Source organism: Drosophila miranda (assembly GCF_003369915.1).
Source record: "Drosophila miranda strain MSH22 chromosome Y unlocalized genomic scaffold, D.miranda_PacBio2.1 Contig_Y1_pilon, whole genome shotgun sequence".
NCBI lineage: Eukaryota > Metazoa > Arthropoda > Insecta > Diptera > Drosophilidae > Drosophila > Drosophila miranda.
This window is the reverse complement of record NW_022881603.1, coordinates 40,070,105-40,097,825: the sequence shown is the minus strand read 5'-3', so window position 1 is coordinate 40,097,825 and position 27,721 is coordinate 40,070,105. Positions and strand designations below refer to the sequence as shown.

The window sequence follows — 27,721 nt, the reverse complement described above, 5'->3', positions numbered from 1 at the left end:
AAAGGCATAGCGCGGTCGAAGGGTCAACTTACCGTAATCGACATCAAAAATGGTACGCATTTGCTCATAAGGGCAATACAGCAGCAACAATTTTCGGAAGAGATAAGGGCCCTCGCCAGCAAACAGGCCCTACCCCCAAAAAGCACGATGGCCTCACTGAATCCATTTCTGGATAGCTTTGGATTGCTGCGTGTTGGAGGCCGCCTCCAAAATGCCGAATTGGACTACGACGCGAAGCACCCGATCCTGCTTCCTAAGGGACATCCTGTCACTGTCTCTATTATTATCTTCTTTCACGAAAGGTTTCTCCACGCAGGAGCTCAAGGATTGCTCGGACTGCTTCGGCAAAAATTCTGGCCTATTGGTGGACGCAAATATGTTGCGGGAATCATTCGCAAATGTGTTAGATGCTTTCGTTTGAAGCCAGTGCTGAGGGAACATATCATGGGAAACTTGCCTGCGGATCGCGTAAGGACTAATCCAGCATTCCACACAACGGGCGTTGATTTTTGCGGACCCTTTTATCACAAGTCGGAAGTCAGAAGCAGGCCTCCTATCAAAAGTTACATCGCTGTCTTCGTATGCTTTAGTACCAAAGCAACTCATTTGGAAGTCGTTCGGGATCTATCTACAGAGTCCTTTCTGGCAGCATTAAGGCGTTTTATAAGTCTACGTCCCAAACCTCGAATCATCTGGTCAGACAACGCTACAAATTTTGTAGAAGCAAAAAATGAGCTTTTGGAGCTTCGGCAAATGTTCCTCAGCGATCCTCATACGTCGGCTGTGTCACATCTCTGCGTTTCTAGTGGAATCGACTGGAAATGCATCCCCCTCGCTCACCTCATTTTGGGGTTTTGTGGGAGGCGGCTGTTAAAGCAGCTAAATATCATTTTCATCGCATCGTCGGGACCTACATTTTTACTCTTGATGAAATTCAGACCTTGGCTTGTGAAATCTCCGCTTTGTTTAATTCCCGTCCGCTTTATGCAATTACAGAAAGTCCCGATGATCTAGATGTGCTCACGCCAAACCACTTTCTCAATGGAGCCCCGAAAGCTGCATTCGACGAGCCAGATGTGGCGCATCTCTGGGTCAACCTACTTATTCGATGGCAGCGGCTGTGTCAAATGAAGCAGGCGTTTTGGAGAAAATGGAGCACGGCGTATCTTTCGATTCTTCAGGAGCGGAGCAAGTGGCGGTCATCGTCTCCAAACATCAAGCTAGGAGCGCTCGTCATGATCAAGGAGGAAACGCTGCCACCATTAAGGTGGCCGCTTGGCCGCATTGAGAGCGTCATCCCAGGAAAAGATGGAACCATCAGAGTAGCCGTTTATTTTGTTTGTTACTTATGTCTATGAGTGACAATTTGTTTGTTAAAGCTCTGCGCTTGCTTGCCCTGCTAAACGCTCTCTGCCAGCTCGCTCTTCGCTATCTCCGCTTTGCGTCTGCCTACCGACGTCGGCCGAGCGAAGCTGCGCTTTGCGATCGGAGCCGCAATGTAAAGGGCAGGCAAGCCACACTTGCAATTTGGATGTCACGCATTAAAGAACATATCGTAATTTTATTTCTGCGCCGAGTTTTATTTAATTCAAAATAATTAGTCGGCCGATTGGGGATAAAAAACATTATCTCCACAAACATATAATAATAACGAGGGGGAACGTTGTGAGTTGCTGCGGAGACCGCAACTCTAAATTTATACCCGATACTAAGTCAGTACGGCTCTCCTCCGGCAGACGCCGCTAATATTAAACGATACGACAAAGAGTGCGTGCGAGAGAGACAGAAAATCAGTCTGAGCGTGACGTCGGGGGCTGCGTAGCCAGTGCAAATTGATTTGTTCCTTTTGGCTATAAATCTGATCTGATCCAGATTCAGCAATCTGATAGATATGGTCATTATCTATGATTCTGCGTTTTTAGTTTTCTCGAATGTGCAATATTGTGGATGCAACAGATTTTCGTTCTTTGTGGGGGCGGAAGGGGGTGGGGCGAAATTCTGAGATATACGTTTTATAGTGAGATCTAACAGGAGTGCGGATACCAAATTTGGTTACTCTAGCCTTAATAGTCTCTGAGATTTGTGGATGCCCCAGATTTTCGTCCTTTGCGGGGGCGGAAGGGGGTGTGGCGAAATTTGGACACGAAACGGTCAAGGTCAGATATCACAGGAGTGTGGATACCAAATTTGGTTGCTCTGGCTCTTATAGGTTCTGAGATCCTTGAACTCATATTTTGCAATTGACAAAACCGACCATGAAACCTGTGTGTTAGAGAGAGACAAATCGAGAAAGAATGAAATTGTTTTCTTGATTCTGGCTATAATCATTATTCGATCTGGTTCAGATTTTGCACTGTAGAAGATATGGTCATCCTCACCGATTCTGCGTTTTTGGTTTTATCGTATCTTTAAAAATGTGGATGCCACAGATTTTCGTCCTTTGTGGGGGCGGAAGTGGGCGGGGCGAAGTTTTGAAATATTTTTGTAGCAGTGACATATCACAGAAGTCTGGATCCAAAACATCGTTGCTCTAGCTCTTATAGTCTTTGAGCACTAGGCGCTGAAGGGGACGGACGGACGGACGGACAGATGGACAGACAGACAGGGCTCAATCGACTCGGCTATTGATGCTGATCAAGAATATATATACTTTATGGGGTCGGAAACGATTCCTTCTGGACGTTACACACATCCACTTTTACCACAAATCTAATCTAAATCTAACGCAAAGAAAATTGTACGATCTACCGGAGTTTAATGGTGCTCCCGAAGAGTGGCTAATGTTCAACGAAGCTTTCACTATGACCACTGCAGAGTACGGATACAGTGACAGGCAAAATTTGTTACGCCTCCAAAAGGCAATAAAGGGCAAGGCTAGGGAGACCGTTGAATGTTTGCTTATTCACAGTTCTAACGTTTCAAATATTTTAGAGACCCTTAAACAAAATTTTGGTAGACCGGAGAAACTCGTAAAAAGCCAGAGTAGTCGCGTTAGAGAATTTCCGAGCATTCGCGAAGGGAGATTGGAACAATTAGTAGAGTTCAAAATGAAGGTACAAAACTTGGCTTCATTCTTAGAAGCAGCTAACGCACATCAGCAGTTAAAAAACCCAACATTAATGGAGGAGTTAATCTTAAAGTTGCCAGTGCAACAGAGACTGGAGTGGGCACGCCATTCCAAGCAACTAGGAGATGAAAAATCGATCAGTCATTTAAGTCTATGGCTTCAGGGATTGGCCGAAGAAGTGCAAGACGCAGGATTGGTTGACGATCAGGCGACGTTCAAGCCAAAGAAGGAAAAGTCGAGACTATTCCATGCAAACGACATCGGACTTGTAACCATGAAGGCGTGCTCCGCCTGCAATGGGAAACACGATTTGGAAAACTGTAACTCATTTGCCCAGTTAGAGCTTGAAAAAAAATGGCAGCATGTAAGGGAAAGAAAATTATGCTTCAATTGCCTAAAGGACGGCCATCGTAGTCAAAAATGTAGACGACATCACCAATGTGGACTTGATGGATGTGCCAAACGGATTCACCGTTTGCTCCATGCAGAATCAGTTAATCAACCAGGCGAGGAAGTAAAGTTCACAGGAACAGCAACGCATGAGGCTAGCTCAATGATTTTGTTTAAGATATTGCCTGTTAATCTTCATGCTAAAAATAAAATAGTGAGGTGCCACGCCTTTTTGGATGAAGGCTCTGCAGTAACCCTTATAAATGAAAGCCTGGCAGACGAGTTAGGATTACATGGGCCCAAGGAAAGTCTGACATTGCAATGGTTTGGAGAAAAGACATCAACGGAATTGGTCAGCCGATTTAATATTGGAATATCTGATGAACGTGGAGGCAAGGTCTATGCACTAAACGGAGTAAGGACTATTAAGGATTTACGGCTGCCGAAGCAATCCGTAAACATGTCTGAGCTAAGTTCGCAATACCCACACATAAAGAGTATTCCTGTGAAAGGCTATTGAAATGCTAGACCTGAAATACTAATCGGACTAGATAACCTACATTTGATAGCTCCAAAGCAAATGAGATCTATGGGATACGTTGGGCCAGCCATTGCATTAACCAATCTGGGATGGGTTGCGTATGGAAAATGTCGCGGAGAATCAGGACCCATGAGTAATGTAAAGGCCGTACATCTGGTTAAACACAATGACGAGCACATTGAACAGTTGGTGCGAGACTACATCACGAATTCGGAAATGGATGTGCGGATTGTGAAGAACCACGTAGAAGGTCGAGAAACTGAGAGATCGAACCGATTGCTATCAACCACGACCGTTTTGAAACGGGATTACTATGGAAAGTGGATGACGTCGTCTTGCCTGACAGCAAGAAAATGGCAATAAAGAGACAATTGTCTTTGGAAAGAAAATTTATACATGATCCAGAGTACTACAGAAAACACTGCGACCTGATGGAAGCATACGAAGAAAAGTCATACATTCGGCATATCACAAGCAATGAACTGGAAGTGGACAAGAAAAAAGAATGGTTCCTGCCTCATTTTGGGGTCTTAAATCCTAACAAGCCCGGCAAGTTGAGAATTGTTTTCGACGCGGCTGCAGAAGTCGATGGAGTGTCGTTAAACTCCATGCTCATGACTGGCCCCGACGGGTATCAATCCTTAACGGACATTCTTATGAGGTTCAGACAGAAACCGATTGGAGTCTGTGCTGACATAGCAGAAATGTTCCACCAAGTCATAATACGAAAGGAGGATCGATGTGCCCAACGCATACTATGGAGGAAGAATCCAGGCGACGAGATGAAGGAGTATGAAATGCAGGTCATGACCTTTGGAGCCAAATGTTCACCGGCCTCTGCTCAATATGTGAAAAATAGAAACGCACTTGAATTTAAGGAATCGTATCCAGATGCGGTGAATGCCATTATTAAAAACCATTATGTGGACGATTTGGTGCATTGTTTTTCATCCCAAGAATCGGCTGTGAGAGTCGTGAAGGAGATAGTTGACATTCACAAAAAGGGAGGATTCGAACTGAGAAAGTTTGTGTCCAATTCGAATTTCTTCAACAAGGTTTTTGGTAACGAACAAGTAGCTGAACCCATAACAATTGATAGGGATGAATCTTCGCATTATCAAAAGGTCCTGGGAATGTACTGGTGTACACGCAGCGACGAATTTGGGTTCTCACTTTCGTTTAACAAAATTGACGCATCAATCTTTTCAGAATCAAGAATACCGTCTAAGCGAGAAGTATTGCGAGTGGTTATGTCTGTGTTTGACCCATTTGGAACTCTAGCCGAATATTCCCTGATCGCTAAACTGCTTCTGCAGTCAATATGGCAAAAGCGAACAGAGTGGGACCAGCCAATTGAGGGCGACGATATAAAGCAATGGAAATGTTGGTTGCGCAGCCTAAGCCAAGCATGCAAGATAAGGAGACCCCGATGTTACGCTGAATAGATCTTTGGGGAACCAATTGAACTACACATATATTGCGATGCGAGTGAGTCAGCTTATGCAGCAGTTGGATACTGGCGCATACGTACGAAATCTGAATGGAAGGCCGCATTTATAATGGGAAAGACCAAGTGTGCCCAATGAAACTATCGACCATACCCAGGCTCGAGCTACAGGAGGCAGTGCTAGGAACTCGTCTCAGGAAATGTATTCTTGAGGGTCACGACGTCAACCCCAAATGTGACCACATGTGGTCCGATTCCAAGACTGTCTTAGCATGGATTAAATCAGATCCCAGAAAATATAAGCCATATGTAGGACACAGAATTGACGAGATACTTGAAGCCACAAGGTTGGAAGATTGGCATTGGGTGCCTACTAAGGATAACCCGGCAGACTTTGGCACCAAACTCAGATCCGGAACTCGAGAAACCTCCTGGTTGAGAGGCCCTCAATTCCTTCAAGAGGACGCAAGTCAATGGAACCTAGGAACTTCAGACGTTGGTGACACGGAACTGGAACTAAGAAGCAAGTTTACGTTATCAATCAATGAGATGTCTTCAGATGGATCTGTCAATATCGTATTCAGGGAGTTGGAAAGGTTCTCTTCATTTACAAGGCTGATGCGAGTTGTCGCTTGGGTCTACAGGATGTGTGATCGTAAGATCAAACGAAAGGTCTACCTTGATGTAGCTAAAATTGAAGAAGCTGTACTCATAGTGATCCGCAATGTACAGGATGTTGCATTTCATGATGAGCGGGTGGCGCTATTGACTGGACAGTGCATCGAAAAGAACAGCAAGCTGTGGAAGTTGTCTCCGATCATAGACGGAAGAGGAGTGATCCGAATGAATGGGCGTATTAATAACGCATGTTCGGTTGGAGAAGAAACCAGGCGTCCAATATTAACGCCCGAAGGGCATCACGTTACAAAATTGATCGTGCGACATTATCACGAGCTATGGAAACACCAGAATGAAAACACAATTATAGCAGAAATACGCAGAAAGTACTACATACCACACTGCCGACAGGAGGTTCGCCGTGCAGCTAGAAATTGTATGACTTGTAAAATCCAGAGAGCTTCACCAAAAATGCCATTAATGGGACAACTTCCTAAGGACAGACTCTCTCCGTACGTACGCCCATTCTCATATGTTGGAATCGACTATATGGGACAACGAGTTGTCAACCAAGCAGATCGAATGGCTGTTTAATTGCCCGCTATACCCCCATGCAGGTGGGTGCTGGGAAAGATTGGTACGCAGTGTGAAGAGGGCCATAGGACACGCGCTGCATGACAAAAACCTGAAAGAAGACATACTGTATAGCCTAATGTGTAACGCTGAGAACATAGTAAATTCCAGACCGCTTACACACATTGCTCTGGATAACCCCACAGACGATCCGATAACCCCTAATCACTTTCTTTTAGGTTCTCCCAATTCTAGCCAGACACCACATCAACAAGAGGAGAAGTACCAGCCAACTCGAAAGGAATGGCGCATCGCTCAGCAGATCTCACACTCATTTTGGAACAAGTGGCTCAATGAGTACCTACCAGACCTATGCAGACGGACAAAGTGGCATCACCCAGTGCCACCACTCGCTGAAATGGACATTGTTCTTATCTGTGATATTATCTTCATCGATCTCAATGGAAAAAGGGAGTTATTCTAGCAGTCACGCCTGGACGCGACGGACAGGTTCGCTCAGCCACTGTAAAGACGACGGCTGGAGTTCTACACCGCCCAACCTGTATGCTGGCAAAGCTAGACATATTGTGAATCATGAGCGTGCTTGATTCACGGTGGTGGGGATGTTGTCGAGAAAAATTAGCTTATATATACTTAGTTTTAAGCAAGGGCACAGATACCCTACATATAGAAAAAAGAGAGAAGAAAAATGGACACACTATGAAAAGACAAGAAGGTCACATTAGTTTGAGCAGTCGAAGAAAGAGCGGGGAGAAAAGACGAAGCGTGCGTAGATATATTACCTACATATAAGAATAAAATGTATTAACATCCTTTTGCAAATAGGAAATAAAACGCAACCAACGCCTAAGTACCTATGAAGATAAGCGATTGTGTTTTATCCGCAATTCTCACGTTCCTGGACTCAACAATGATTTTAAAGGTGTCAATTTGGCAACAAAGTCATATCTTATCCTGTTCTGAAATAATTATATTCATTAATATTTCTATGAAAATCTTAATATAGGGTTCAGGAATTTATTATAGTAGCACTTCAATGCATTACTTCAACGCCCATTGTGGAATGATGCAGTACAATGGTTAATATTTAAGTATATAACGGACTCTCCCAGACAGCTTTACATAAAATTAAAATCTTCAGATTAATGCAGACTTTTACGTTGCGCACAATTAAACAAATTGTTAACGCATTTTCCCTCTTTTTCCCCCGTAGCATGCGATGGTTCAACGGAAACGCGGATGAGAAGGAAAACTGGAGTTCCAACGCCGAAGGGAATGACAAGGAATGGCGTGGAGTGGTGTGGCCGTGTAAAATAGAAAACAAACGCAGTAGCAATCAACAATCAGCAGTCCACAATCCATCCACAATCCACAATGTGGAAATGATAATTGCAATTGCCTGGCGGAGCAAACAAAGCAAAAACCAATGAAGACGAGGGGCGTAAGGAAAGCCAAGATAGAAAATACTCACGAACGGGAATTGCAAATTCAAAGAAAAAGAAGTTTGTGAACAAAAGAAATGAAATAGCAATATAAAGAGAAAGAGAAGAAAAAGAGGCAAACAGGAGCTGTGGCGGAAAAGCAAAAAATAACAAAAGTTTAAACAAAAAAGACGAAAAGAAATTAAAGCTCTGGATACATACGCGATGGTGTTTTACAATATGTAAATATAATTAGCCGAGCGGAGTTTTCGTTCCTGGAATTTCGCCAGCCAACAACAAGACACGCCACCACCGGGCAGCTTTGAGTCGTTGTCGAGAGCAGAGCCGGTTTTATAATTACTCCAAGCTAGCTTTTCTCTCTCTCTGTGACTCTATCTCTGTGTCTTGACGAGCTTAACGGAAGCTCAAGCCGGGCCCAGAGGCCTAGGCGCAGCTTAAAGACGATTCCGATTACGAGACGAATTCGATTCTGATCCGATTCCGATTCCGATTCCGGTTCCCGTTGCGACCCTGACAATTGGTGATTCCAAATCAATTTCCACTCGAATCGGTACAAAAACTGTGATAACTCTGTGTATTGGTGTATTGTGAGTGACTGACGCAGTTGCAATTGCGGTTGCGACAATGGCAGTGTCCTGCCCCGAAGTTATGTACGGTGCTTACTATCCATATCTGTATGGGCGCGCTGGACCAAGTCGTTCATTCTATCAGTATGAGAGGGTGAGTATTTTCAAATAACATAATAAATAAACATAGACAAATTGAACATAACTGAACAGGTTGTACAATGCATGGTTACAGTCGGTAGATTTGATCTTGTCTAGTATTCTCTTTGCTTGCTTAAGAAACCAAGCCTAAGAAGCTTATAGCTAAAGACTTTCCAAAGTTGTATTCTAGCTAATTATGGAAATACATTCATACCATATTAGGGTAGATCTTTGATTCAAAATTAAGATGAACGTATATTAGGACCAAATAGAACTTTTGAGCAATGAAAATATTAAAAACGAGGGGGAACGTTGTGAGTTGCTGCGGACACCGCAACTCTACAGTTATACCCGATACTAAGTCAGTATGGCTCTCCTCCGGCAGACGCCGCTAATATTAAACGACACGACAAAGAGTGCGTGCGAGAGAGACAGAAAATCAGTCTGAGCGTGACGTCGGGCGCTGCGTAGCCACTGCAAATTGATTTGTTCCTATTGGCTATAAAAATGATCTGATCTGATCCAGATTCAGCAATCTGATAGATATGGTCATTATCTATGATTCTGCGTTTTTAGTTTTCTCGAATCTGCAATATTGTGGATGCAACAGATTTTCGTCCTTTGTGTGGGCGGAAGGGGGTGGGGCCAAATTTCGAGATACATGTTTTATAGTAAGATCTAACAGGAGTGCGGACACTAAATTTGGTTACTCTTGCGTTAATAGTCTTTGAGATTTTTGAATATCCCCAGATTTTCGTCCTTTGCGGGGGCGGAATGGGGTGTGGCGAAATTTTAAAACAAACTCGTCTCGGTCCGATATATTAGGAGTGTGGATACCAAATTTGGTTGCTCTAGCTTTTATAGTCTCTGAGATCTAGGCGCTAATGTTTTACTCTAAGCAAAGCTGGCTATGCTACGTGTGTGTTAGAGAGAGACAGGGCAAGAAAAAGTTAAATTGTTTTTTTGATGCTGGCTATAATAATAATACGTTCCAATTCAGATTCAGCAGTCTAAAAGATATGGTCATTCTCTACGATTCTGCGTTTTTGGTTTTATCGTATCTTTAAAAATGTGGATGCCACAGATTTTCGTCCTTTGTGGGGGCGGAAGTGGACGGGGCGAAATTTTGAAATATTTTTGTAGCAGTGACATATCACAGAAGTCTAGATCCAAAACATCGTTGCTCTAGCTCTTATAGTCTTTGAGCACTAGGCGCTGAAGGGGACGGACAGACGGACGGACGGACAGACGGACAGACAGACATGGCTCAATCGACTCGGCTATTGATGCTGATCAAGAATATATATACTTTATGGGGTCGGAAACGATTCCTTCTGGACGTTACACACATCCACTTTCACCACAAATCTAATATAACCCAATACTCATTTTGAGTATCGGGTATAAAAAGTCCGACCCCTCAGCTCTAAATGGAATTAATCTTTTGAATTATAGAAAGTAAAATGAATGAATCGGAAACAAATGTTGTTGTTAATGTTGGAACGTTCTGTGTCATTTAAATAATTCTGAAAAGTATTTACCAATCTATTCCTATACTCTTTGACTATCGACTATCAAAAGAAATGGGCCATATTTTCGCCACACAAGTACCCCGTTCAAAGCTGATTCGACCTGATTGATCTTCACCCAATCAACGTAACTGCTTCGCGACTTCAATCAATTTGTTTCGGCCTGCTCGAACTGCATAATTAGAGGCTTCTAACAAATCATAAGAATTCACGCAGAACGGAAATCGATTTGGGACACCCGGATCAATAAAAATCCTACAGGCAGAAACGAGTAAAAGAAAGAGAAACATTTCATGGAATTCCATCGGTCAATGTGGGCTTTGTTCGTTCGTATTATTATACCCGATACTCAAAATGAGTATTGGGGTATATTAGGTTTGTGGTGAAAATGGATGTGTGTAACGTCCAGAAGGAATCGTTTCCGACCCCATAAAGTATATATATTCTTGATCAGCATCAATAGCCGAGTCGATTGAGCCCTGTCTGTCTGTCATGTCTGTCTGTAAAAACGCAGACTGACGCTCAGACTGATTTTCTGTCTCTCTCGCACGCACTCTTTGTCGTGTCGTTTAATATTAGCTGCGTCTGCCGGAGGAGAGCCATACTGACTAAGTATCGGGTATAAATGTAGAGTTGCGGTGTACGCAGCAACTCACAAAGTTTTTCCCTCGTTTTTTGCTAACATTGATTTCGAAGATTTCGCTGTGATTTCTGTGACAAGTACAGAAAAGTTCTCACGATGCCAGAAAGGGCTCCCTCAGAGCCGGAGCGGAGTCTGGGGCCAGGCGATTCGGGCCGACCCGAACCCAGGGCTGGGCTATTGGTCAGTGTCTGGCCGGACTCGGACTCGGACTCTGCTCTGGCTGCTGTCGCTGGTTCACAAAGAAATTCTTGTGTCGCAAGTTCCAATTATACAAGGCCGCGGCACCAAATCGAAATTGGCCTTTTATGTAAGTAACCGATACGACACGATTCTGATTCTATGATTTTGCATGCCCATAAAGAGTTGCCCATAAGAGATAAACCCGGGCCCTCGAGCTGGATTTGTGTGCCAGGGTCTGGGTCTTGGTCTTGGTCTGGGTCTGTGTTCGGGTCTGGGCTCTGGTCTTCTGCAGCCAATCGCAGATTGAGTCAGCAGCTTCAAGCTGAGCTGGATGACCGGTTTATTTGGCTGTGGGCTACCTCCAGGCCCAGCCGGACAACGCACAATTTTGTCCTCCCGTCGAAACTTTGTTCCTCACTTGCCCCTTGGGGCAACTAAAACAAACAAAAACCTTGGCGATCTCGTTCCCGTTCTGTTAGTTTATTGTGTGTATCGCCATTAGTTCTTGCCGATCGCTTTTGGGCACCATCCCCATGCTCTTGCCCAGAACCACAACCATCCCGATCCTGGGGCCTTTTGTCAACCGACACAGCTGCGATCAGATAACGAGAGGAGACCCAAGGAACCCCGAAAAATTTGAAAACAAAACAAAAAGTCAACCTCCAGCAGTTGTCGCTGGTTCGTCTCTGTTCTGTGCCGTAGGGTCTGGGCCACGGGCTCTCTTTTGGTGATTTATGCCGTGTGATCGGTGGGTTGACCGCTCAGCATAATCGGAATATCGTTGCACCTAATAACAGACGGTCATTGCAGCAGATACAGATACGCACTCTGTATCTGTATCTCTCGCAGGCATTGCCCAGCCTCGCCTCGGGGGCTACTGCACTTGGGGCATCCTCGTCTGCCCCACTTGGGTAATTTGGCGACGATCAGCCAGGCAGGCCGCTCCTGCTGCCGTCGTGTCGTCGCTGATAGTGTTGGGCGATAAGGCGGAACGCATTGATTATGTGCTTAAGCCAGGTGATAGATCCAGAAACACGATCTGAGGGGCATATTTGCTGTGTATCAAGTGTTTCCCGCCATCGCTGCGCGTCGGCATGTCTCAATTCAAATTGTATCTATTTCCAAGCCACCAAAAAATGGGCTCCTTAGCCTTCTGGTGAGTCAGCGCTTTTATCTAAGGTTGAAAACTTTCAAATACAGCAAGTCGTAGCTCTGGCCCCTCTCCAAGACACCAGACACTGCGATACACCCACTCCAACCCACGCCTTTGGCTGCTGCACTTAAATCAATGCCTCCGCTGGCTGTCAATGCCCCCGATGCACTCTTCCAAATGGTTCGTGCCTGGTTAACCCATTATTAACCCTTAGACGCGATAATAATTGGCATGTGCCCCGCCACTAGAGTGTAGTGCCACTGGGGCCAGAAGGGTCTTCTCGCTTGGATTGTAGTTCACAGTTAAATTTAAAAACATTTTCGGCGGCAAATGTTGCATGAAGCAAGGGCACCGATATAACAAAGGGGTTATATCGGCCACTTATGAGGAGGGGTGCCAGTGCCCCTAATGGGCTCATTAGAAAGGGACGGCGACAGCCAAAGGTGCTGCTCGTAAATCGTTCGGAGCGCCGCATTATGTTTGACACTCCGCTAAGCTGGAAGATTGCGGCGTGATTATCGCCTTAGCCGTGACTCCACTCGGCCACCCCAGCCCCCATCTTCCGGGGCTGTGGTACAACCTTGGATGACTCCGTGATAATATGCGCCGTACGGTCGTAAATTTAATGGCCTCACTCGCATTTTCCATCAACATAAATTTCCGTATTGTGTCATTTTCAATTTGCTGCATCGCGTCTCATAACTCATTACTTGCCACCTCTGTTCGACGAGAGAGGTTGGGGCCGTCAACGGGGAGGCACCCCACACTTTTGACGCCAGAAATATAGGTACATACAATACATGAAATTTGAGAACATTAGGAGTTTAGAAGTTTAAACTTAGGGACATAAGGACTATCCTTTGTTTAAATGATGTTCTGCTCGAAAGATGTCTATTTTTGTTGTATTATAGAATATACAGCGTGTACTCAATTCAATTAAACATACTTATAGATATTTATAGATTATAGATTATATAGGTTTCTATATAGATGTGTTAGCTTCTATGAAAAATACGTATAAAGCCCACTAAAATCTCTCTCTTTCTCCCTGTATCATGCTTGCAGTTCAATCAGGATTTGTACTCCCCGTCGGGCGTTAATTTGGCCGCCTCATCGAGTGCCTCTGGCAGCTCCCACTCCCCCTGCAGTCCCATTCTTCCGCCCTCGGTGAGCGCCAATGCCGCCGCAGCGGCGGTTGCGGCGGCGGCCCACAATAGTGCGGCAGCGGCAGTTGCCGTGGCAGCGAATCAGGTCGGCACCTCCGGGTTGCAGCTGGGCGAAGGAGTCGGTGGTCCTGCCGGTGGGTTGCTGGGTAGTAATGTGCCCGGGAGCAGTAGTGTTGGCAGCGTCGGGCTGGGCATGAGTCCTGGCCTGAGTGGAGCCGCCGGACACTCGCTGCACAGTCGGACACACACGCACACGCATCCGCACACGCAATCACACCCGCACCCGCATACGCTTACGCATCAAACCAAAGAAGAGGATCTCAACGTGCCACGCAGCGAAGCTGAAGGTGAGTAAGCTCGCAATCTATGTACGAGTATGTATGCGAATGCGATACATCCTATTTGAGTGGATGATTCATTGCAATTTCAAAGAATTTGAATGGCACTCGACGCAGCTAAATGGGAAATTTAAAAAAAATTCAATCGGAGAACTAAATAAAAGGGAAACAAAGAATCGAATCGATAGAGTAAAGACTCTCTCTCTCTCTCTCTCGATCTCTGTCTGTCGCTTGTTTACATTAGTATCTGGCTAAAATTGCCGGTATAGTTCAGATAACAGTATCTAACACGCCCACACGCATTTATCCGTTTAGTCTCTGTCTTCATTATTCTTATAAGATCCTTGAGAAAACTGATCTACTATGGCCCCCTCAGCAGCACAACCCTTTCTTCTATTACGCTGGAATTTCAAGCTAAAAAGCCGTTCCGCATTCATTCGATGTTGGTGCTTTAGTGGAGTCCTGCAAGCCAATATCTAGATATCGATATATGTATATGTACATAGCAGTATTTTTTTTGGCAACGTCATTCATAGAAAGAGAGAGAGAAAGCAACAGTGGATACCATTCCACACTCGCGCTAATTACTTTACAAATTCTTTGAATTACGGCCGGGCACTCGCATTCCAAACCAGTTAACATTCAATAAATGATATCAAATTTTATAAACCCCGTTCATTATCCGCAATGATTGTGAAATATTTCTCCGATTTCGTTTTTCAGCACGCTTGGTGGGCTCCCAACAGCACCAGCATCACAACGAATCATCCTGCTCCTCCGGCCCGGACTCGCCCCGCCACGTGCACGCGCACAGCCACTCGCTGCACGGTGGCGGTGCGCCAGTGAGTGCATCATCGGCGGGCGGAACGGCTACAGGCGCCATACCCAAGGAACTGCCGACCCTGGATGCCCCACAGCCGGTCGGCGGCAATAGCCATGGGCAAGCTCAGTATCTGTCTGCCACCTGCGTTGTATTCACCAACTACTCGGGCGACACGGCCAGCGTGGTCGACGAGCATTTCTCCCGAGCCCTCAACTACAACAACAAGGACACTAAAGGTAGGAGAACGAGGCATCATCCATCTCTCCCAGCTCTCACTCCTCCATCTCCGGCCTCAGTGGGGAGCCTGTAGCTCTGATCAAAAGACCCGCTCGTGTCATGTACTTGTCTCGGCTGTCAGTTTGGTTGTTTGCCCCGATTTGCCGTATGTGAGCGGCAGCCGTGCCTCACTTGCTCCCCGAATGGGGGCACTCGTGTATAATTAGGTGAAAAACAGAGCAGCCGCAGAAAAAATGGAAAAAGTTCAGCTAAGTTATTAAAATGTTCGCGGGAAATTTACAGCGGGCAAATTATGCCTCTGGAATGTGGGAGGTAGGGCGAAATGAGAGGCGAGGGATTTAATCAGCCCACACAAGTGCTCTCGCTAATGTCAACTAACTGCGCTTTTCTCTCATCATCTACCATAATTGTTCTACCGTATAACAAGCGTTGAGTGAAATTTTATTAAAAAATATTCAATTATTCTCGACAGCAGTACAAAAAGAGAGAGAGAGAATTAGAAATGCCAAATGTGATAGCTGTGGTAGAGTCGAGGCTTCCTCTATTGCGTTTTGGTCTCATATAATAAACTATTATACGGTTCGAGGTCTACCGTATAACAAGTTTTGAGTGATGCCCAAGCATAATGGGGGTATAACCATGATGAAATTAATACGAGTAAGTACGAGTAATATTGTGTTAAACAGCTGGATTATAAAAGTTAACGATAGGTAAAGTAGGTAGGTAAAGTCACTCAAACCGTATAAAAGTTTATTAAATGAGAGCAAAACGCACGTGGAACTGCCTGTCATCACTTTAAAGTACATATGACAAGTGCTACTAAAACCCAAGTTGATGAGCGCCTGGAAAACCTCTGACGAGTGTTGGTACACATTTGAATATTTCTAGGATATGTAAGGCATGTAAAAGACACGCATGTAAAAGGTTCACCCCAACAGTAGGTGAACTGGGTACAGGTGTGCTCCCTCTAACTAAAAGCACTGTCATTCGCTCTCAATGCAATGCGAAAAGTGTGCTGCTGTTTGATTTATGCTCAGGCGGGCTTTATTGGGATGAGTGACCATTTATCGATGCATTCCACAGCACGCCTGAGGGATTTGCTTGAGTGAGTGAAATTCGTATTGAATTTGATTAAAAACTCATACGGTCTTCCCATTTCCATCCATCTTTTTCCTGCGAAAACTATTTTTATACCCGATACGCAAAATGAGTATTGGGGTATATTAGATATGTGGTAAAAGTGGATGTGTGTAACGTCCAGAAGGAATCGTTTCCGACCCCATAAAGTATATATATTCTTGATCAGCATCAATAGCCGAGTCGATTGAGCCATGTCTGTCTGTCCGTCCGTCCGTCTGTCCGTCCGTCCGTCTGTCCGTCCCCTTCAGCGCCTAGTGCTCAAAGACTATAAGAGCTAGAGCAACGATGTTTTGGATCCAGACTTCTGTGATATGTCACTGCTACAAAAATATTTCAAAACTTCGCCCCGCCCACTTCCGCCCCCACAAAGGACGAAAATCTGTGGCATCCACATTTTTAAACATACGATAAAACCAAAAACGCAGAATCGTAGAGAATGACCATATCTTTTAGACTGCAGAATCTGAATTGGATCGTATTATTATTATAGCCAGCATCAAGAAAACAATTTCATTTTTTCTCGCCCTGTCTCTCTCTAACACACACGTAGCATAGCCGGCTTTGCTTAGAGTAAAACATTAGCGCCTAGATCTCAAGGACTCTAAAAGCTAGAGCAACCAAATTTGGTATCCACACTCCTAATATATCGGACCGAGACTAGTTTGTTTTAAAATTTCGCCACACCCCATTCCGCCCCCGCAAAGGATGCAAATCTGGGGATATTCACAAATCTTAGAGACTATTAAGGCTAGAGTAACCAAATTTAGTATCCGCACTCCTGTCAGATCTCACTATAAAACGTATATCTCAAAATTTCGCCCCATACAAATTATAAATGTGGGTTCCCACTTCGATTAGGGTGTGTTTTGTCCTGTTCGACAATCTGCCTTGAAAAACCTTTGACGTCAACTAACTCGTATGCATACTAGTGAGTCGATTTATGTATCTTCTTGATCTGGGAGGATTAAGTTGCCAATAGTTGCTAATTTTAAGGAACATTTTTTTTTTGTTACCCTTTAATCCAAGAGTACAGAGGTACATTAAATTCGTTGATCGCATAAAGTATATACCATATTCTTGATTAGCATTATTAGCATCAACGAAGCATAAATATGCTTCGCGTGGGCGATAAAACCTTTTCCATTGGCAAGGGAAAAAATCAGAAGTATGAACCTTTCATCGAAAACTGAGACAATATTTCAATGTGGTTAATTTCGGAATGTTAACCATTGTGCATGTCCCTTAAAAAATGTTTTAATTTTACTCAACAATTATTTATCCTTTTTATACCCGATACTCAAAATGAGTATTGGGGTATATTAGATTTGTGGTAAAAGTGGATGTGTGTAACGTCCAGAAGGAATCGTTTCCGACCCCATAAAGTATATAAATTCTTGATCAGCATCAATAGCCGAGTCAATTGAGCCCTGTCTGTCTGTCCGTCCCTATAAGCGCCTAGTGCTCAAAGACTATAAGAACTAGACCAACGATGTTTTGGATCCAGACTTCTGTGATATGTCACTGCTACAAAAATATTTCAAAACTTCGCCACGCCCACTTCCGCCCCACAAAGGGCGAAAATCTGTGGCATTCACAATTTCGACGATACAAGAATACTGAACTAGAATTGTAGAGGATGACCATATGTTCTAGAGTGTGAAATCTGAACCAGATCGTATAATTATTATAGCCAGAATCAAGAAAACAATTTCATTCTTTCTCGCTCTGTCTCTCTCTAACACACAGGTTTCATGGTCTGTTTTGCCAATTGCAAAATATGAGTTCAAGGATCTCAGAACCTATAAGAGCCATAGCAACCAAATTTGGTATCCACACGCCTGTGATATCGGACCTTGACCGTTTCGTGTCCAAATTTCGCCACACCCCCTTCCGCCCCCGCAAAGGACGAAAATCTGGGGCATCCACAAATCTCAGAGACTATTAAGGCTAGAGTAACCAAATTTGGTATCCGCACTTCTGTTAGATCTCACTATAAAACGTATATCTCAGAATTTCGCCCCACCCCCTTCAGCCCCCACAAAGGACGAAAATCTGTTGCATCCACAATATTGCAGATTCGAGAAAACTAAAAACGCACAATCATAGAGAATGACCATATCTATCAGATTGCTGAGTCTGGATCAGATCAGATAATTTTTATAGCCAAAAGGAACAAATCAATTTGCAGTGGCTACGCAGCGCCCGACGTCACGCTCAGACTGATTTCTGTCTCTCTCGCACTCACTCTTTCTCGTGTCGTTTAATATTAGCGGCGTCTGCCGGAGGAGAGCCATACTGACTAAGTATCGGGTATAAATGTAGAGTTGCGGTCTCCGCAGCAACTCACAACGTTCCCCCTCGTAAATATTTGAATTTATGCTGGCATACGCATAGTCGCATAAAAGCAAAACATAAACACTTTAAGAATCCACTCACTCGTCTCCTCTCCTCTCCCCTCCTTGGGATGTCTGTGAATGTGAGTGCTACCCGAACAGGCGCACAATAAAGCATATAAATCAAGTTGCCACTTGCCACTCGCTTGTTCTTTCGATTTCAAAATTAGTTACCTCCTTTAATGAAGATAAACGCTTCGTTTGTTCATGCCTGTCTGTTTTGCCTATCCGTCTATCTTATAAATACGATGCATAAATACTACAAGTACATACATATGTCTCCTCTCTGGCTTACGTATACTTTTTGCCTGTCGGCTTGTTATACCCGATACTCAAAATGAGTATTATTGGGGTATATTAGATTTGTGGTGAAAGTGGATGTGTGTAACGTCCAGAAGGAATCCTTTCCGACCCCATAAAGTATATATATTCTTGATCAGCATCAATAGCCGAGTCGATTGAGCCATGTCTGTCTGTCCGTCTGTCCGTCCGTCCGTCTGTCCGTCTGTCCGTCCCCTTCAGCGCCTAGTGCTCAAAGACTATAAGAGCTAGAGCAGCGATGTTTTGGATCTAGACTTCTGTGATATGTCACTGCTACAAAAATATTTGAAAACTTCGCCCCGCCCACTTCCGCCCCCACAAAGGACGAATATCTGTGGCATCCACATTTTTAAAGATACGATAAAACCAAAAACGCAGAATCGTAGAGCATGACCATATCTTTTAGACTGCTGAATCTGAATTGGAACGTATTATTATTATAGCCAGCATCAAGAAAACAATTTAACTTTTTCTCGCCCTGTCTCTCTCTAACACACACGTAGCATAGCCAGCTTTGCTTGGAGTAAAACATTAGCGCCTAGATCTCAGAGACTATAAAAGCTAGAGCAACCAAATTTGGTATCCACACTCCTAATATATCGGACCGAGACGAGTTTGTTTCAAAATTTCGCCACACCCCCTTCCGCCCCCGCAAAGGATGAAAATCTGGGGATATTCACAAATCTCAGAGACTATTAAGGCTAGAGTAACCAAATTTGGTATCCGCACTCCTGTTAGATCTTACTATAAAACGTGTATCTCGAAATTTCGCCCCACCCCCTTCCGCCTACACAAAGGACGAAAATCTGTTGCATCCACAATATTGCAGATTCGAGAAAACTAAAAACGCAGAATCATAGATAATGACCATATCTATCAGATTGCTGAGTCTGGATCAGATGAGATAATTTTTATAGCCAAAAGGAACAAATCAATTTGCACTGGCTACGCAGCGCCCGACGTCACGCTCAGACTGATTTTCTGTCTCTCTCGCACGCACTCTTTGTCGTGTCGTTTAATATTAGCGGCGTCTGCCGGAGGAGAGCCATACTGACTTAGTATCGGGTATAACTGTAGAGTTGCGGTGTCCGCAGCAACTCACAACGTTCCCCCTCGTTTTTAATATGTGCTGCTATTTCCCTTTAATGCGATTTCCTTGAGACAGATGTCAGTGGCAAGGCGAAGTTCCATTATGATCGTCTTCCTTTTGAAATTCAAAGAACATGTCTCGTATCTATATCTTTTGTGCTAATACATTTCCATTGCTCAATCAATCAATTATCTTCTCATTTGAATTCCGAGCAGGTGTCGGCAGTCCCTATGCTAATGTTCCGTACGTGTTCCACCCACTTAACAGTATTTCTACATCTCTTTACCGTTTCTCCATCCCCCGATTCGAGCAGTTTGCGGTGTATTCCTTCGCCCACCGCGAATTGCTCTTAAACCTGGCATTTTATTGACGTTCTGTGGCTGCCATTCCAACCCTCCGCCTCTCCAACTTCCACTTTGATTGTGCAAATTTCAGCTCCCATTCAATTACTGTTCGGTTTGCGATAATTGGACAAATCCTGGTGCTCATTCGGCTGCTAATTGACGGTAAATGAGTTTTCTTCCCTTCTAAATTCATATCAAATTCAGAGACACACCAGCGACTATTTATCTAATACGATTTTAGTGTTTAAATGCTGAAATATACAATTTATATTTAAATTCTACAGAACCAGTGAATTATTTCAATGCCAATTTGTTTTCGTGAGTTTAGATGAATCCCAACGATATGCAATTTGGCAGATCGGCAGATAATATATGTGCACATATACAGCTGTGATTCAACAAAATCAAACCTTTTAGAGGTACAGCCGGGGTTTTTAAACCTATATTTAATTTGTTTGCGTCTTGTAGATCTATAATTTGAATTTGAAGATCTATAGCTCGAATTCGTATGTGACCCCTACTTTCGATCGAAACAGAGTTGCACTGCAGCTTTAGCTATAATCGATATCGTTAGTCGCTGGTCCGCTAATGGTAATCCATTATGCAGGGTGATCCATATATTCTTCCCGTAACAGGGTGCTCTTGGCATTTGCATACGCGTTGTCTGTGCTTCTGCACTGCACAGTGGCACACATTGCCGATTATAGACTGTCCCTTAAATAAAATTCAAGTTGTTAAATATACATATAAAAACAATGTTGTTTATTTTTGCGCTGATTTCACATTTGCCTTTTGTTTTCATTTGGCGTCCCTTTCGGTAGTAGTGCTCTCTGTCGAGTCGAGGCTGCTGAATGGTATTTAAAGTTCATTTTGGTCATTTGTCTATTTGGGCACACACGCACACCGATGCCCATTTGCATTCGTACTTTTCAGCATTTAATATAGATTTTTTATCGCAATGTGCTGCTGCTATATATACACAGATCTGTATATGTATCTGGTTGGAATGTGCTATGAAATGTCGCCGGAATGCGATGCGGTCGATGCTGCTGCTGCTGCTGCTGGTGCTGCTGCTGTCGGTGCTGCGGTTCGTCTGGCGGTGGCAATGCCGAATGCCGCATAGATTCCTCATTACGATTTAAAAATGCATTTCAATTAACTGCTCCGCACACACCACACCCTGCCACACGGCACACGGACAGGTGCTAAAGAGAGACAGAGATGAGGAGAGATAGTGATAGTGAGACTGAGACTAAGTGGCACGCTTGGACTTTTCTCTGCCTCTCTCTGGTTTTCGTTTTCGTATCGCTTCTCAAAAACACTCGATTCATCTGCTCCCTTTCGGTGCTGTTTTGTGCTTGGGCTGCTACGAGGAGTATTTAATTAGATGCCTCAAGAATTCGATTTAAAATTCCTTGGCACCCGCTGCAGCAGGGGAACCACAACCAGAAAAAGACCCAGAAACAGCCGCAGAAACAGAACAGATACAAAACAGATACAGAAACCGAAACCGATACAGAAACAGAAACAGCAAGAGAGGCCCAAAGACCCTGCTGGGGTCGCACAGCTATTTCCACTTGGTTGTCTTCTAGGACAATCTTTTCCTTTCTTTCCATCTCTCTAGCCGTCTCTGTCTGTTCATCGTTGGCGATCGGACCTTATCGGGCCATAAATTGCTGGCCATGTCGCTGGTGGCTTCATTAGGATAAAGGTGAAAGGTGAGAGAGTCAGCGAGGTAGCCGGGCAGCGGCTTTCGCTTTTGAAGATGAAAGTGAAATGCTAACGACGAGTGGAGAGCCAGCCAAGATTCACCAAAACTGAGACTGAGACTAAGACTGAGGCAACAGCAGATATATCTAAAATATCTTTAGCAGTTTGCTTGTTTGCACATTCCTCGGTTTCAGCTGAGCGAGTGAGTGAATGGCAGCAGCGATGTGGGACTGAATGACGACTTCTGGCAAGGGAGTCAGTCGCAATCGGAGGGAGGAGCTGAGGCACGCGGCATCCAACCGCATCATCAGCATGCATGGCACACTCACAGACGTGCCGGCCAGAGTTGTCAACTCGCGACGGCATCGAAGCACAAACATTACACATCCACATCCACATCCTTCAGTGCAGTCAGCCTCCACTCCACTCGATTCCTCCCTCAGTTGTTGTATATTTTTATACCCGATACTCAAAATGAGTATTGGGGTATATTAGATTTGTGGTAAAAGTGGATGTGTGTAACGTCCAGAAGGAATCGTTTCCGACCCCATAAAGTATATATATTCTTGATCAGCATCAATAGCCGAGTCGATTGAGCCCTGTCTGTCTGTCCGTCCGTCCGTCTGTCCGTCTGTCCGTCCCCTTCAGCGCCTAGTGCTCAAAGACTATAAGAGCTAGAGCAACGATGTTTTGGATCCAGACTTCTGTGATATGTCACTGCTACAAAAACATTTCAAAACTTCGCCCCGCCCACTTCCGCCGCCACAAAGGACGAAAATCTGTGGCATCCACAATTTTAAAGTAATGAGAAAACCAAAAACGTAGAATTGTAGAGAATGACCATATCTTTAAGACTGCGGAATCTGAATTGGATCGTATTATTATTATAGCCAGCATCAAGAAAACAATTTCATTTTTTCTCGCCCTGTCTCTCTCTAACACACACGTAGCATAGGCGGCTTTGCTTAGAGTAAAACATTAGCGCCTAGATCTCAGAGACTACAAAAGCTAGAGCAACCAAATTTGGTATCCACACTCCTAATATATCGGACCGAGACGAGTTTGGTTCAAAACTTCGCCACACCCCCTTCCGCCCCCGCAAAGGACGAAAATCTGGGGATATTCAAAAATCTCAGAGACTATTAAGGTTAGAGTAACCAAATTTGGTATCCGCACTCCTGTTAGATCTTACTATAAAACGTGTATCTCAAAATTTCGCCCCACCCCCTTCCGCCCACACAAAGGACGAAAATCTGTTGCATCCACAATATTGCAGATTCGAGAAAACTAAAAACGCAGAATCATAGATAATGACCATATCTATCAGATTGCTGAATCTGGATCAGATCAGATCATTTTTATAGCCAATAGGAGTAAATCAATTTGCAGTGGCTACGCAGCGCCCGACGTCACGCTCAGACTGATTTCTGTCTCTCTCGCACGCACTCTTTGTCGTGTCGTTTAATATTAGCGGCGTCTGCCGGAGGAGAGCCATACTGACTTAGTATCGGGTATAACCGTAGAGTTGCGGTGTCCGCAGCAACTCACAACGTTCCCCCTCGTTTTCTCTCGAATTGAGTTTGGAATGTTGTCAACGCAAATGCGCCTATGCAAGTTTTTGGTATCAGGCTCCCTCGGATTCTCCTCAATTGCAGTCCTGGCCGGCTCCGATCCCCTCCTCGGTAGCTATTTTGGGCCTGTGGCCTGGGACCAGAGGGAGCTCCATTACACATAATGGAGATGTCTTTCTTCTGCCTGTCCCTGGCTGCTGTTGCTGCTGCGACTGCTGGCGTCGTGCGATTTCATAAATGCGTAGATTTACAACCATTTAATACAAGTGATGATCCTGAACAACAACGCGACAACGACAACGAGCGACAACCGAAAACATTCCGCTCAGTTATTTGCAACAAGCCGTGGCGCCGTCGTCGAGGCGAGGAAGCTGGCAACCAATCCCGAATCCCCTCATGACTTGCCTTGGGCTTGGGATGCTGCCACTTCTTTTGTCGCACTTTGCCAGTTAATCATTCCGGCAAGTGAATGGAAATTGCCCCAAGAGGACTTGAAGCTACTTGAAAGTCGAGTAGAAACGGGTTTAAGATATTTGATTCTTTCTAATCGCACTGAAAGGACGGGGTGATAGAGGACTAGAGAAATATCCTAGAAGCTATGCCCCCTATAAAAAGATCACCTGTAGGACTCCTCTACCAATTCTAGTTTAAACAGGTTGAAGATACATACATACATATATTATTGTTTTCAAAACAGGTTTCCAAATCATTTGATATGTTAAATAAGAACTTTGGTAGAAAGTTACACAAAAAATAGCCTACAACTATAAATATTTTTGTCCCTCGTTTCGTGTCTTACAGAAAGCCAGAGCCCCATGTCGACTCGCAACTTCCCACCATCGTTCTGGAACAGCAATTACGTGCACCCCATACCCGCGCCCACACATCCTCAGGTAAGCTCCCGAACAATGCGCTAGAATTGCGAAGGAGGCCCCGGCCCAGGTCCAGGCCGAAGCCAAAGCCGAAACCGATTAACTGCAATACGTGATGCAATTAGAGCTTCAAGGGCTCCAGCCCGAAACCGAGGCCGAAGTCGAAGCTCACTGCTGCTTTGTCTCTAAATAAGTTGTAATTCGATCTCCATCTCCCCTTATTTCCCTGCCATAGGTGACCGACTTGTATGGCTCGGCGACGGACACTGGCTATGCCACAGATCCATGGGTGCCGCACGCAGCGGCGGCCCACTACGGTTCCTATGCCCATGCGGCGCATGCGCACGCAGCCCACGCACACGCCTACCACCACAATATGGCCCAATACGGTAGCCTGCTCAGGCTGCCCCAGCAGTACGCGAGCCACGGTTCAAGGTGCGACCCCTAATCGATGCGGCTGTTGCAACTGCGGCTAACATTCTGTCTTGATCTTTCCCCAACTCTTTGCAGACTCCACCACGACCAGCCGACGGCCCATGCTCTCGAGTACTCCAGCTATCCCACAATGGCAGGTGAGTGGATCGAAAGAGGACGCGCCTCGACCAAGTTTAGTAATCCCTTTACGCTCTGCTCTATTTTCCCAACAGGTCTGGAGGCTCAAGTGCAGGAGACGTCGAAGGATCTTTACTGGTTCTAGGTGGACCGAAGAAGGTGGAATAGCAAATGTATAAACTCCGATTGAAAGAATCCAGCTCTCATGATCTTAAGGATTGGGAGGTGGAGGCCCCTCAAAAATAGCCAGACTTTCAGTCGGGCTCTGGAACCGCTTCTTAAGCAGCCTGCAGTCTGTGTTTCTGTGTGAGCAAAACAATACAACGGGATATCGAAATTTAATTTAAATTTACCATAATGTTTAATGTTTAAATATAATTCGTACATTTTACACACAAATTGTAAAAAATTTTTCGCGCATTAAGCATAGGGTTTTCAGAGTAATTTGGTTTTGTAAGTTTAGCATCCCATATCAGCAAGTTGGAACATACCTATACATATACATATACAAATACATATATATAATGCATATACACTCTATACATAAATAAATATACAAATACTTATACGTATAAAAATACACGAGTGCATTGGTACTGTACTCGAAGCCTGCGTTGATAACATTTAATAAACGACATTTCTTGTATAGTTAACGTGAACTTTAACATAACTTTAAAGACACAAACAAAGTTAGAGTTTATTTTGTTTAAAACTTCAATTTTTGCAATTTCCACAAATTAGGCTAACAAAATTCAATTGGAAAACAACAAAAGAACAAAGCAAAAAATGCAATAAAATGAGATAATAAAATAAAAGAAATCAAACAAAATTTGAATACAATCATAGAATAAAGTTTGTTTCAATTGTTGAATCCCCTGGCTATCGCTTATTTAATGAATGGGGGGTAAGTATCGGTCGCAGTCGGAGTTATCGGACTTATCGATCCATCAGAAACAGTAAATAAAGATGAACCTACTCGTGGAGCTGGAAATATTAGTCCTTTATTCTTGAGGCTGATAGTCATAGGTTTCTTTCAGTCAATAGAATCATTGGAAGTCAGTATAATCCACATCAATACAATAAGATGCCGCTGCCATAGGGATCCCACCCAGGCATCTCAAATCTGCTGGCTAATGATTTCATACTGATTAACCAACGAATTCAAATCAGATAAGAATCATAAAAGAAGAACACTAATTTCATAATCGTCGAATGTGAATGCTTTCCACGCCATTTAGCCAGGCGCCTTATTAATCTCGGGCTATTTATCATCCGAACAGAAGGAGAGGAAAGGCCCCCGCCGAACCCAAACCGAAACAAACAAATATACAACGAATATCCCAAAGGAATCTTGCATAATTAATGAAAGCACAAATCTGAGATAGTGGCCAAGTGGTGGCACAAGTCATAAATAAGCGGCGACTCCGGCTGCAACTGCAACCGTGACTGGGAACGGTGACTGCTCTCGCCCCAACCGGATGGACAGGATTGTGGGTTGTCTTCTTTCTTTTCCTTTTCGCTATTACGAGTAGATGTACAATGAAAGTTGAAAGGGGCGCGGGGGAGACGACATATTATTGACTTTCAATGACTTATCGCACAGTTGGCCAACGCTCACACAGTCAACACACCACACCGCACCGCCTTGCACCGCACCTAACTCATTCACTCACTCGATGAACCATGAACAGTTGGTCCAGTCGAAAGCAAACGGATCCCCGATCCTGCTCATGAATCAAAGAAATAAAACAAACGCGAGACATGCTCCCGCTCCATACTTTTTTACCCACTGTCGCGGGGCCCGCTCCTCTGTGGCTCTGTTGTGTACGCAACAAATTTATTACTGATCGATGAACCACCAACTTGTGGTGGATGCATTGGCAGGGCAATTCGGAGCACGGGAACAAAAGCCGGTTGCGGGTCCATTATTTTAGCATAAGAATTCCATAATTCCGAGACGGGGCCAGAGCAGAGAGAAGGCCAGCAGGGGCTGCGGAGGAGACCCCTCTTCAACAAGGTGTTCAACAATTCGCCAAATGCGTTTTGCTCTGGGTTTTTCTATTCGCTCTTTTGCTCTCCCTCTGCCTCTCTCTTCTTATTTACCTTTTTTTCCGTTTTGTTGTCACTCAAGTTTCATTTTGGGACAGATGGTTCCGTTTTTGGCGGCTCTACTTCCTTCCTGCCTTCTACACACTGGAGAACGAGTGGACAGTGGCCGAAAGCCAGCTCAAACAGTTGCATTTGTGGCTGTTTATTGTGGCATTGTGTGCCAATGAGTTGTACTCGTATTCGTGGTTCACGGTTGAGTGGAGTCGGCATGGGAGTGGAGGAGCAGGAGGAGCCAGGACGAGTTGCACTTGACATCGGATCTACCAAGAAAGGCTGCTACCAGCTCTAACTATGTCTTCGGGTATACTCCAAATATAACAATCCGATATGAAATCGGTGCCGACAATTGAGGTCAAATTAGACATCTATTAAAACTCTAATGAAATTATCGCCATGTGATAGATTAGAGTGATTTTTATGATGGCTTTAAAAAAAACAGGAATCAGGAATGGGGATAGTCTATTGTTTCTCAAACGTAAGGCAAAAAAGGATAAAGCATAAGTAAAAGTCATACAGATTCGAGTGGAATTGATCAGGTCTATTTCGATAGCTCTGCCACATATCTTTGGCCTGACCTTACCAGTTGTTCCGCTAATATATGGATCTCCCTCTGCCCATTCGACTGAGTGTCAACGAAACTGTTTGCCACATTAAATGGAAATTAATTTCACCCCAGATAAACAAGAATGCGGGGAAACAGATTTTCCAATTTGGTATTCGGTTAAATTATGTAAACAAAGCGCG

At 44.3% G+C, this 27,721-nt stretch overlaps 1 protein-coding gene across 1 annotated transcript in view; it reads left to right on the top strand.

The window, feature by feature from the left end:
- Positions 1-25,662, top strand: part of LOC108159412 (protein vestigial-like) — a 32,297-nt gene extending 6,635 nt beyond the window's left edge. The window contains exons 2-8 of the mRNA XM_017292656.2: positions 7,871-8,819; positions 13,377-13,824; positions 14,539-14,874; positions 24,246-24,337; positions 24,552-24,751; positions 24,827-24,888; positions 24,964-25,662. Coding sequence (XP_017148145.2) covers positions 8,724-8,819; positions 13,377-13,824; positions 14,539-14,874; positions 24,246-24,337; positions 24,552-24,751; positions 24,827-24,888; positions 24,964-25,013 — 1,284 coding nt within the window. The 5' untranslated portion in view covers positions 7,871-8,723 and the 3' untranslated portion in view covers positions 25,014-25,662. The remainder of the gene's footprint in view (positions 1-7,870; positions 8,820-13,376; positions 13,825-14,538; positions 14,875-24,245; positions 24,338-24,551; positions 24,752-24,826; positions 24,889-24,963) is intronic.
- The last annotated feature ends 2,059 nt before the right edge of the window (positions 25,663-27,721 follow it).